Source organism: Osmia bicornis, chromosome 10, assembly GCF_907164935.1.
Source record: "Osmia bicornis bicornis chromosome 10, iOsmBic2.1, whole genome shotgun sequence".
NCBI lineage: Eukaryota > Metazoa > Arthropoda > Insecta > Hymenoptera > Megachilidae > Osmia > Osmia bicornis.
The window spans coordinates 8,455,752-8,467,150 of record NC_060225.1 but is presented as its reverse complement, the minus strand read 5'-3'; the positions used below and the strand labels follow the sequence as shown (position 1 = coordinate 8,467,150).

At 30.8% G+C, this 11,399-nt stretch overlaps 3 protein-coding genes across 13 annotated transcripts; 1 reads left to right on the top strand and 2 right to left on the bottom strand.

The window, feature by feature from the left end:
- Positions 1-781: 781 nt before the first annotated feature.
- Positions 782-2,496, bottom strand: LOC114876252 (40S ribosomal protein S9). 2 transcript variants are annotated; one of them, XR_003789346.2, is made up of 5 exons: positions 2,412-2,496; positions 1,870-2,108; positions 1,496-1,682; positions 1,092-1,277; positions 891-1,007 (listed from the first exon to the last, which is right to left on the bottom strand). XR_003789346.2 is itself a non-coding variant. In XM_029187502.2 (4 exons), the coding sequence occupies exons 2-4, from the start codon at positions 2,090-2,092 to the stop codon at positions 836-838; spliced, it is 582 nt and encodes a 193-aa protein (XP_029043335.1). In that variant the 5' UTR covers positions 2,093-2,108; positions 2,412-2,496; the 3' UTR covers positions 782-835. The 2 variants fall into 2 exon arrangements, 1 of the variants encoding a protein (XP_029043335.1); XM_029187502.2 differs by lacking the exon at positions 1,092-1,277 and having other exon boundaries at positions 782-1,007.
- LOC114876249 (luc7-like protein 3) lies at positions 2,422-10,677 on the bottom strand. 8 transcript variants are annotated; one of them, XR_006829763.1, is made up of 10 exons: positions 10,307-10,677; positions 9,958-10,206; positions 9,674-9,880; positions 9,431-9,592; positions 9,164-9,345; positions 9,004-9,092; positions 8,830-8,940; positions 6,932-7,001; positions 4,078-4,199; positions 2,422-2,505 (listed from the first exon to the last, which is right to left on the bottom strand). XR_006829763.1 is itself a non-coding variant. In XM_046287363.1 (8 exons), exons 1-7 carry the CDS (start codon positions 10,409-10,411, stop codon positions 8,867-8,869), a joined length of 1,068 nt encoding a protein of 355 aa, XP_046143319.1. In that variant the 5' UTR covers positions 10,412-10,677; the 3' UTR covers positions 6,604-7,001; positions 8,830-8,866. The 8 variants fall into 8 exon arrangements, 4 of the variants coding, with proteins under 4 accessions (XP_046143319.1, XP_029043329.1, XP_046143317.1 ...); XR_006829760.1 differs by lacking the exon at positions 2,422-2,505 and adding an exon at positions 3,873-3,977 and having other exon boundaries at positions 6,932-8,940; XR_006829761.1 differs by lacking the exons at positions 2,422-2,505; positions 4,078-4,199 and having other exon boundaries at positions 6,604-7,001; positions 8,241-8,940.
- LOC114876251 (mitochondrial glycine transporter-like) lies at positions 2,641-6,509 on the top strand. 3 transcript variants are annotated; one of them, XM_029187498.2, is made up of 8 exons: positions 2,641-3,078; positions 3,465-3,557; positions 4,862-4,980; positions 5,068-5,152; positions 5,226-5,405; positions 5,587-5,758; positions 5,841-6,100; positions 6,197-6,509. In XM_029187498.2, exons 2-8 carry the CDS (start codon positions 3,504-3,506, stop codon positions 6,221-6,223), a joined length of 897 nt encoding a protein of 298 aa, XP_029043331.1. In that variant the 5' UTR covers positions 2,641-3,078; positions 3,465-3,503; the 3' UTR covers positions 6,224-6,509. The 3 variants fall into 3 exon arrangements, with proteins under 3 accessions (XP_029043331.1, XP_029043333.1, XP_029043330.1); XM_029187500.2 differs by lacking the exons at positions 2,641-3,078; positions 3,465-3,557 and adding an exon at positions 3,565-3,742; XM_029187497.2 differs by lacking the exons at positions 2,641-3,078; positions 3,465-3,557 and adding an exon at positions 4,231-4,770.
- Positions 10,678-11,399: the final 722 nt, after the last annotated feature.

The window sequence follows — 11,399 nt, the reverse complement described above, 5'->3', positions numbered from 1 at the left end:
ACTGTACGGAACACAACAAGCAGTTGTTTATATAATTGTTGATCATTTTTACATATAATAATTTTATTATTAAAATTTACATATAATAGTTTTTACTATCACGTAGTTTTAGAATAAATTATAAAAATAAACCAATTGTTCGCAATAAGTGAGTAATTTGTTGTTATTTTCGTCTACCATTCTGATGTGTGAGCAGCGGCCATCATGAAAAAGGCGTGTCATGGCTATCATTCTGATTTGTAAGCAGCGGCCATCATGAAAAAGGCGTGTCATGGCTACCATTGTAGGATAGTACCGCCCACTGGCCACGCGGTTTTCCGTACTTGGCTGATACCTCCTACCACTTTCTGTGATCCTGATACCAGAAGCTAGTTTTGGGACCAATTCATGGATGATATTGGCGGTTCGTTATCGCTATCCTTCTCCCACACATTGCAAATAGCGATACTCCTCTACCTTCATGCATTCCTAATAATAGAAGCGCCTCACAGACGAGGATAGCATGTAGTTAGTAGGTATTGACTCAATAAATCTCGCTGCAAAATGAGACTTCTTTAAATAAAAAATAATTATTTAAATCAACATATTGTGAATCTATAATTACATTTGTGTCTTACTGAGAATATTCAAAAAATAGAAGATTGCAATTATTTACATTTTATTACTTTAGAACATACATATGAATTCAATTTCTCAAGTTTGCACATATATGAAAATAGTATGGAAAGGAAATCAACAGTGATTGGATAGGAGAAGTAGCTAAATAAAATTTCAATTGTAATAATTTTTAAGTGCTTAACGTATACTTTTATTAAAGTATCATGTAAAAAACTGTTTAATCTTCTTCTTCTTCAAGAGCAGCTCCACCGCTTCCTTTGCGCAAATTCTTCCTCTTTACACGGCCAGGTCTGCCACCGCCGAACGGAGATTTCAGTGAGAAATCAATGTGCTTTTGCGAGTCCAAACGCACGATGAAAGATGGAATGTTCACAACTTGCTTGCGAACCCTGAAACAATATCATACTTTCCATGTTTCTATTTTTAAATACTATGTATAGTTGGCATCTTAATGCATTATACAAAAAATATACCAATTAATTTTTATACATAAAGTATCCATTAATATACGAACAGACGTTAAGTGCCAATATTAGGACACTTAAGTGGCCTGCCTGAAAGAAAACAGCTTTCAAATTAAGTATTGTAGATTCTTAAGCATCATAGCTCTTCATCCAACATTTTAAGTCACATTGCTTTTATGATTTTGAGTAGACAATCTGAAAAATTGGTTGGATACCTTCAGTAACTATAACATATATTTTCTGTTTCAGAAAAATTTGTTTCCAGTTATGAAACCAAATAAGCATTATTGCTTATCTGGTGATTAAGCAGGATTTTAATATAGCCTTAAAGATTCGAAACTGTCTGTATATGATCAGACATTTCTTGCCCAGTTTTCAAGGCACATTAAATATTCTGTTTAATTAAAACCTACCGTATATGGCGTTGACGAATCAATACTCGAGCATGATGAATAGATTTGGCAAGTCCCAATTTAAATACTTGAGTCTGAAGTCGTCTTTCCAAGAAATCTTCAATTTTCAAACCAAGGACATAATCGAGTTTCATACGACTCTCGTCTAATACACCGATTCTCACCAAACGACGCAAGAGAGCATTTCCTGAAAAAGATTTTTTTGATGAGGAAAAATTCAAAAATACTTAAGAAAAAAAGTATTATCCAAAATTTTATCAGCATTAATACTACAAATATCCTCACAATATTCAGACAAGAGGTGTCATCGTAATGAATCATCATATTTTAATAGAGAAAAGTATATAATTTAATAATGAGAATTTTAATTTTACCTTCGAACAAACGTTTGGGATCTTTTTCTTCCAAAGTAAGAAGCTCACGAGCGGCTTTACGGATATTTGCCAATGTATATTTTACTCTCCATACTTCACGTTTGTTACGAAGACCATATTCACCGATAATTCGTAATTCTTGATCTAAACGAGCCTTTTCATAAGGTCTTCTAGGAGTAACGTAAGTTTTCGAGAAAACTGATGGGATCCTTCCGTTCACCATTTTGCGTAGTCGTTACCTAATTCACATTTAATACAAAAATATTTTAGGCTATCATAGTTTAACGCAAAAATTGTGTAACTTTGTAATTTGTAATCTTGAATAATAATCCTTTATTAATATTACAAGTTTGCATCAAAAAAGTTAATTTCGAACACGTGGTAATTGAACACCACGTGTTCGAAAAAACGTTAATAAGCGTAAGGATTCAAATAAAAATATTACTTTAATTAAAATTATAGCTACTTCAGTAACATTGTACATTTTAATCGTAGTGAAATAAATATTAAGTAATAATTAGTAGAGAAATAGCAAATCTCACCCACTGCTGTTGCAGTACCGACCACGCCACGTTCCAAAAGAGAAATGGCCGAACTTGCTTCCCGTACTGCTGAAGTGTTAAAACGATTACAGCGCTTAAACAGGAAAAGCGGCATATTTCAATTAGCGCATTATTTAAAAGTCAAAGAATACAATTTGAAATTACTATAAATTATATTGAAATACATTAAGGATTAATAACATATGGAATAAGAATATTTGATCTGTCCTATATCATTACATAAATGTTATCACTGTCTTATTTTAAGACATACTGATAATTTTATAAATAATTTCACTTTCAAAACAAAATTTCTTGCTTATATAATAAAAAATATATCCAAAATGCATTTGCAACAAACATTGCAACATATTTGCCATCAGATTCTCTTCATTTTTTATTTTGATTGTGAAATGCAATGATGGATTTGAAGCAAACAATACGTCATTTAGCACACGAGATTATGCATTTATGCGTAATCGATAACAGTGAAGGCAAATTCGTTTTGAAACAATGGATTTGCAATAATAGATAAGAACCTTATCAGTATCGTGATTTTTTCCTACATTTGACGTTATTCTATTTCTTAACTAAATGTATTTTTAATGTGCAATAACCACGTATGAAATACGCGAGTTGACCATACACTTATATTTTATATCATAAAGTAATTATAAATAAGTACTTTACTTATAAAAAATAAAATTATAGATATGCACATTTATTATAACAGTTTTTCGTTTCCACTTTTTTAATTCTAACCTAATAAAAAATTTTTCAAACTAATTTATATATATATATCATGTACATACACATTATGTATAAATACATGAAATTTATTTTATTTAATAAATATAATACTTTTATTAACACTTAACAAGTTTACAATAGACTCTATTTTATATAATATTATTAATACTTTTAGTAGTAGTTATGTTATAATAAAAGTATTATTATACTTGACAATAAAGTTTTGTTTTTCATCTCCTAAGATTAAACATGTAATCAAATAAGTCACGTTTGACTTTAAGTCACGTTTAATTCACGTTTCAGTTTGATATTATTGGATTTTTTGCTGCAATATGTTTTGATATGCAGGGTTATTCTATTGACCCCGAAAGTGGTGAAGCGAAGATAAAAGAAGATGTAAGTAACTGTCATGATTTTAATGTTCTTAGTACCTCAGTAACACCAAAGGAAGCATTAAGAAGAAATATTTTCCTTGAGTTTTGTATTTAAATAAGAAAGTAGTACAATTTCTTGCAATTTGAAATATATTTACTTTTCAAGCTTCCAGTAAATTTTATATCATCATGGAAGCTTTGGGAACTGTAAGTATCCCAATTATATTATTTTAGTACATGAACTTGTTCTCTTATTTTTGCAATGTAAACTCTTGGTATGTTAAGGATAATGGTAATAAAAGTTATTGGAGGATAAATATTTCCATACTCCAAGCCATTACTGTATTTAATAACTTTTATTAAATATTTCCATTCATACCACTAGTCATTTTTCAGTAAAATTATAACATGTTTTTATGATTAGTTTGGTATTATAAGTATGCTGAAATGATTAACTAGTATTTTAATTGTAAATATATAAAACTTGATAAATCTTACTAATTAAAACAAACATAATATTAATATATTTGAATAAAAAATACCTCTAATTATAAAAGAGGTGTACTGGATGATTTATGTGGAGCAGTATACACCGTTTAGTATCTCATGTGTTCATTTGCATTATGAGTTTGCGAGTTTGATGTCCCAAATTTACAAGTATTAGCTGAAAAAGAAAATAAAAAATTATCTATTCTACGACTATTACAATAATTGGACTAATTATAAAATTAAATGTATATACAATTTTAAATAAAATTCAATTTGGTTAGAAATAAAGTTTCATACAATTTTAATACCATACACTTGAATAAAATAATTTTATATTTTGATGTTACATATTTATGGAAACAAATTTCTAAGTATATCATAGTAATATTAATGATGCCTATTCAGCAACATTATACATTCCATGTAACAAAATTCTTGTACAAAGTTCTTTTACATATATATTATTACAATTAGAATATAGTAAAAAAAAAGAGAGGAAAAAAAATGACAATCTTGTAATGAATGGCAATCCATGAAACTATGTACATTATGTAGATAACAATGATATTGACTTCTTAAGGAAAACTTTACACTCACGTGAGTGAACTCGTGCAAGATAATATGCAATGACATATGTTTATTACAACAGCAATTACTGATATATCATTATCTGTATGTTTCATTTAATGGTAGCTTCCATATATTTTATTTATCACTTCAAATTAAACGAATATGGATACACTTATGTATGTGATGTTTTAAACATTCAGTAACTGAAGGTCATTCATTTTCAAATGCATTTTAAAAATTAAAACCCTTTTTTCCTTTATTTTTTAGTATCCTATTTTGAAGTCTTTTCTCGCGGGATCACTGTCTGGTACTTTGTCAACTATTTTATTTCAACCATTGGACCTTATCAAAACAAGACTTCAAAGTAGAGTAAATCTTCACCTGGAGTAAGTTAAAAGCAACATTCTATTTTTCAATTATTTGCAATAAAATTATATTTTCACTTATGTTTTTATTACCTACTTTTCAATCAGTGCTTCAAGAAGTGGTACTTTAGGAACAATCGTTCATATAGTTAAAAAAGAAAATGTGTTTGGACTCTGGAGGGGTATGACTCCGGTAAGACTATGGCAATTATTGAATTTAAATAAAATCGGAAAGGAGCATGAATTGAGTTTTCTTTTTCTTTCAGTCTATCACCAGAGTTGTTCCTGGTGTTGGATTATATTTTTCATTGTTACATTGGTTAAAACACACTTTGCAACTAGAAGATCCACTCACACCTATAGAAGCTACATTACTAGGTATTACAGCAAGATCTATGTCTGGAGTTTTATTAATTCCAATAACAGTGGTGAAAACGCGTTTTGAAGTACGTATAACAATTATAAATATATTTACATCTTTTATATCGTATGGAATATTATGTCATAAAAAAAGATGCACAGCAAATGAAATAAGATGTAAAAATATTGATATTGATAAACCTAGAATATTCTACTTAATACAAATTCTATCAAAATACATGATTCAGTTTAGTTTTCATTTTACAGAGCGACATTTATAAATATAACAGTGTAGGAGAAGCACTGAAATTAATTTATCAGCAGGAAGGAGTAAGAGGTCTTTCACGCGGATTAGTACCGACATTATTAAGAGACGCCCCTTTCAGTGGTCTTTACCTTATGTTTTATACTCAATTAAAAAGTATAGCTATAGAAGCAGGTAACTTTGATCAAATGGAAAATCAAATTTTTTTTCTATCTCTGTCATTCAATATTTTTAACATACTTAATCATACTTTTAGATTCGCTCTGCGATAAATCCTTAGTTCCAGTTCATTTTAGTTGTGGAATACTAGCAGGAATATTTGCTTCTATTGTAACACAACCGGCAGATGTGATTAAAACGAAAATACAACTGTATCCGAATGAATTTAATGGTGTTCGTAATTCTGTATTTAGGATTTATGAAAAATACGGTGTATTAGGGTATTTTAAAGGCATTGTTCCAAGAATGTTGAGAAGGACATTAGTGACTGCAATGGCTTGGACTGTATACGAAGAGGTAGCAAATTTGTCAAACCTTTTAAGTTTTTTTTTTATTGTCTAGATAATTCTAAAACAAATCACACTAAGTAATTAAATAATATATTATCTTCAGGTTACAAAAACTATTGGACTTAAATAAAATTGCTGCCGTCTAATTATTTTAACTTTTTGGCGTCTGTTGACATGAAGTGAGGGAATTAAATACGCACGAGAGAATCAAAGTCATTCAACCAATACAAATATTTACACTTGATGTACAGTATTTTAATTTGTACAAAGATAATTTGATTATTAGCAGATAATTGTATTATAGCAAATATTACTACTATGTACAGTATTCAGATAGAATATTCTATCGCTCAATAATGTATTATTAATACATATATATACATGTATACTTATGTAATAAATTTTATAATCTGTTAGAGATTGTACAGTGTCAGATGGTCTTGTTAAGTTGTATATAACTCTGACTGTTTTAAAAATGTTTGTGTCTTTTTTTTTAAATAACCCGATATCTTCAATGCAGTACTGTTTTATTAATTCCAATTAACAATCTTATGAATATTACAATGCAAATTATAGATAATTTACTTTGATGTCTTTTTTTTAATATGTAGAAAATCCAAAGTAACATTTGCATCAAATACGAATGAATTGCTAATAAATCGTTTGAACTGTTTCTTGATTTCATGATATAACACTGATAACAATACTTTATATTAAATTTTAAGTTCTTGACTTTTGTAATTAAATTCGAAATAGCGCAATGCAGTAAAAATGAATTCAAACGCAAGTGAATAAAATTTGATTTGTTGGATTTTTTTAGATTATGCAAAATCTTTACCTTAATATTATATTAAGCAGTGTGCAAGTGAGTCCGTGTAGTGGTTACATCCCCATGGCATATCTTCTGTCTGAAAATAGACAACATATCCTTCAGAAATCATGATTTCAATAGAATTTTATCATATTAATTTCTGTCATTACCAAACAGCAGGATAACATATTTGTATATTATTTGTTAACTTGCCCTAATATATGTATATATATTGTATGTATGATATTAAAAAAAATTATTTCATACTTCTGTCGGCTACATGTGTGAAAAAGCAGATTATATAACTGATCATCTTTGTTTGAAACATTGGAAATAAACAGAATTAATTTGTAAGTTTAGAATAAAAATAAAATTAGATACTTTACTGTTACATAGTAAATTACTTAATTTTTATAATTAAATATATTATGATAACAGAATGATGCGAAAGTTAAATGAAAATAATATGTTAAATGTGATATTATTTACAAACCTTTTAACAATAGGATTTTTCTTTTATCCCAATGTAACAATACAAGACGGTTCTCTTTTTTTAAACTATCATTTTTCTACTTTTTGTTCGAAATCTAGTTGCTTCCAAAAGCAGATTAATCGAGGGATGAATAATTTATCGCGAACAAACACGAGATCACACAAATGTAGTGCGCGTATAAAGTATGAGTCTTCTATCAAGCCGAAATGAAGGATGTGACAAAAAGAATAAGACAAGATATGATTAAAAGGAATATCCTTGGATCGCCATAATACACAATCCATGTGACCTGTCAGCAACCTTCAAATGATTTACCATGACAATATAACAATTGATATTCAAGACTTTCGAACAAGAAAACACGATTGAGCTTCGCCAAGTCCTGTCTTTCAGAATTAAAAGTAACGGAGAAAAAATGCATGCAAAGGGAAGAAGAATATGCAGCATCATATTGTTTCTTGAACTTTTTTTAAATAAAGTTCTAAAGATAACAATTAATATACACGGTTTATAAATCATTGCCAGACGGCTATTAAATAAAAATATATTACATTTCTGGATTACATAGAGTAGGTGAATTCAACTATCATGATTATTTCTTTGGCCCTATCGTAGAAATCTTCCCTGACTAATTGGTAAAAACCATTGTTCAACTTTAAACTGAATATTACAATTACAATCGAATAAATTACAATCAGGGAATAAGGAAAGTAAGAGCAGGAGTTTGTTATCATAACTTTAAGCAATCAAATATCGCTCGAAAATAAAGGTCACCGTTTTCTGAAAATGTCTAACTTTCCTAATAAAAGGACATGTTTGGTATTATCATTCCGATATAAATACCTCAGAAATGCGTAGTAGAAGCTAGGATTGTATAGTCACAGTCACACAGGGCACTGTTGTAGCAGGTCTACGGAAGTAGGCACTGTTTCCTCCACTAAACCACTAATTTCTTTTCGACAAAAAAAAGCTATGCAGTCGTTGAAATTATATATGTCATTGATTTACCCTATGAAGACATTATACCGATCAAAGCAAGGATAGGTATACCTTCTCCTATCTTGCTCTGTAGACAATATCTATAATACTACATGATAGAAATACCTTTCGTATGGGAACACAATTTTACTATCCCTTGCTCGACATTACCTTGATGCACCATTTTTTTTTTTTTTTTCGGTAATATGTTACATAGAGCAAGCTCGTCACTTTGAAAATTAAACGCTGTACACAGTCAGGTCCGTATGAAATTTAGTAATAGTGTTTCTCCGATTAATAGGCAGGACCAGAGGACTGGCTCGCTGTGACTATGCCATTCTTCAAAATTACAGATAATTATCATGTATACATTATGTGCATCTAATGAAACTCACCTGGTAAAGAACCTGTATAGTAATTGAGACGGATATGGTATATATTGTTTAGTGCATACCTGGCTTAGTTCTCACTCACTAACCAATCAAGAGTAGTTACTTGTGACTTCGACTTCTAGATCGATGGCGGCGTCGATTATGGTGACTCGAGCTACGATGATCACGATTTCCTAAAGTGTAGAATATTTGATTAATTTGATATCTTAATGATTAAAATTTCATTTAAAACTTACCTTTATCGCGAGCATGACGTCGATGATCATCATCTCGATGCTTGTCATGTTTATCTCTTGACCTGCTTCTGCTTCTATGTCCAGAATTTCTAAACATAACGAACAGTATAAAGTAATCCTGTTAAGTTTACTGATTAATCTGAAATATTTAAGTAATTACCTATGGCTGCTTGAATCGTGTCTACCTTTATCGTCATCGCGTCTGCGACGTTTATCCCTTTCTCGATCCCGATCTCTGTCGTCTCTTCTTCGCCTATCAAGATCTTCGTTAGCGCGTGCTCTTTGCTTTCTATCTTCTTCTCTTCTTTGTTCCTTCTCGTCTCTAGCCTTTTCACGTTTACTCTAGAAAAATATCATTTCATTTTGATTGTTATCCCATACGATTTAAACTATACAAATCTTTGATACAAAAAAAGTTTTAAATTACCATAATTTCTTGAAGGGCACTCTTTAATCTGGCGTATCCAACGTGTTGTTTCCCCATTAAATGATCGTCGATTCGTTGTTGAGCATCTCCCACAATGAGAAATGCACCACAAACATCGCACACTTCCATTTGTTTCTCTTGTGCAGCAGCCAATTCAGCGGTCTAAGCAAAATAAGAATATTAATTTCTAAAATAATATAAAAAATATTAAATATAAAATTATAAAAGTATTTTTATATTTACCTGATTATAGTGACTATTATCATTAGATTTTCTTAACGTTTCTCGTTCTTCTTTCAACTGATCGCATAGTCTCATCAAACCTTGAGCCTGTTCCACATTGCCTTGTATCCCGCTTTGTTCTGCTTCTTCTACCAACTTGTTAATCTTTTCGGTTAAAAGTGCAATTTGTTCTTCATTTCTCTGAGTTTGTGCTGGTGTTAAAGTAGGCTAAATAAATGATATTAAAAACTACATAAGTTTCTTATTATTTTTGGTAAATTCCACAAAATATTTTGTACTCTTACTGCCTCTGTTCTTCCAATAAGAGCTAATCGTTGCTTCCCTTTGATTATCTTCCTTTCAACTTCATTCAACATGCTTTGACAAAACCTAATAAATTCATCTTCGTATTGTTGTTTTCGGTACGAATATGGCGCTTTTTCAAACAATTCCCTGGCCTCGTCATCGTGTACCCGGGAACACGCGCCCAAATCGGCTCTCGTATTAACAAACAAATCGTGGGGGCAAAATTTGACTAAATACAATTTGCAAAACTGAAAAATAAAAAGACAAATGCAGTGAGTACAAAGAATGTAAAAATTTGAGCCCGTTACTGACGGGGCAATCAAAATATTACGAGTTTCGAAGATTCACCTCTGGATCTTCCCAATTAAGTTCTTTAGGCTTCTCGTTGGGAAGAACATTTCTGTTTCTTCCCATAAGCTCATCAAGCAGAGCAGCAGCAGCAGCAGCAGCCATATTTCGAAATTCTTGATTGAATGTCGTGTATTAAGGATACACGATAGTGTATCAACGATTTCTCTACGAATACCACGAAAGTTGAATGATTTATTCGTGCATTAAATGAAAAGTATGTACACTAGACAACACAATGGAGTAAATTCACTTCAAAACAAGACAAATTCACATGGACAATTAATACGAAAACGAAGTGACGATACTCGGTTATAACCCTCCTAAAGTTTTTTACTTTAGAAGGCGGTAGTGTAGCAAACAATATGGCGATATCTTACATCAGAAACTATATGCGAGCGAACAAGAGAAAATCTATATTTGTTTTCATTTAATCAGTAAATATAATTGTATGAAATAAATTTTGAATTGCTTCGTACTTCAACTAACTATTTGTTTTTGACAGATTCTATATTTTTTAGAATCGTAGAATTGAAATAGGAAAAAAGAACTGCAAGATAAGTCATAATTATCCGCTTCCCGCTTAGGCGCGTCAATCTATCGCATCTGTCTACGGACGCGGTAGAAATTGTAGGGTTTATTTGTATTTATCACGATTATTCATCAAGTTACCGAGTCGATAATTCATCAATTAAGTTATCTACAAGTAGTTTTTATTATATTTTTATAGGTGGCGTTAGTGATTTAGTTTTTAGATTTTGGCGGGTACAACCTCTTTGCCTATTCTGTGATCCTGTTACTAGGAGTAGATTTCAAACCGTAGGTTTCCCCCACCATGCTACCCCCAGCATCCGACTGCGCATCCGGTTCTGCGCAAGGGCGCGAGAATCTACTGCGCATCCTGTTCTGCGCAGATTTCTGTGCCACCAACTTCCATTTTGATGTGCTCCTGGTACCCTGATACAGGGTTTACATTATTTGCAAATTTCTCAGCTTCTAGATTGTTAATTCATACAATATAGGTATCGATAGATTTCTTAAAGTCTGATCTATCTTTTCAAAATATAAAAGTTCATAAAATGTGTCGAATTTA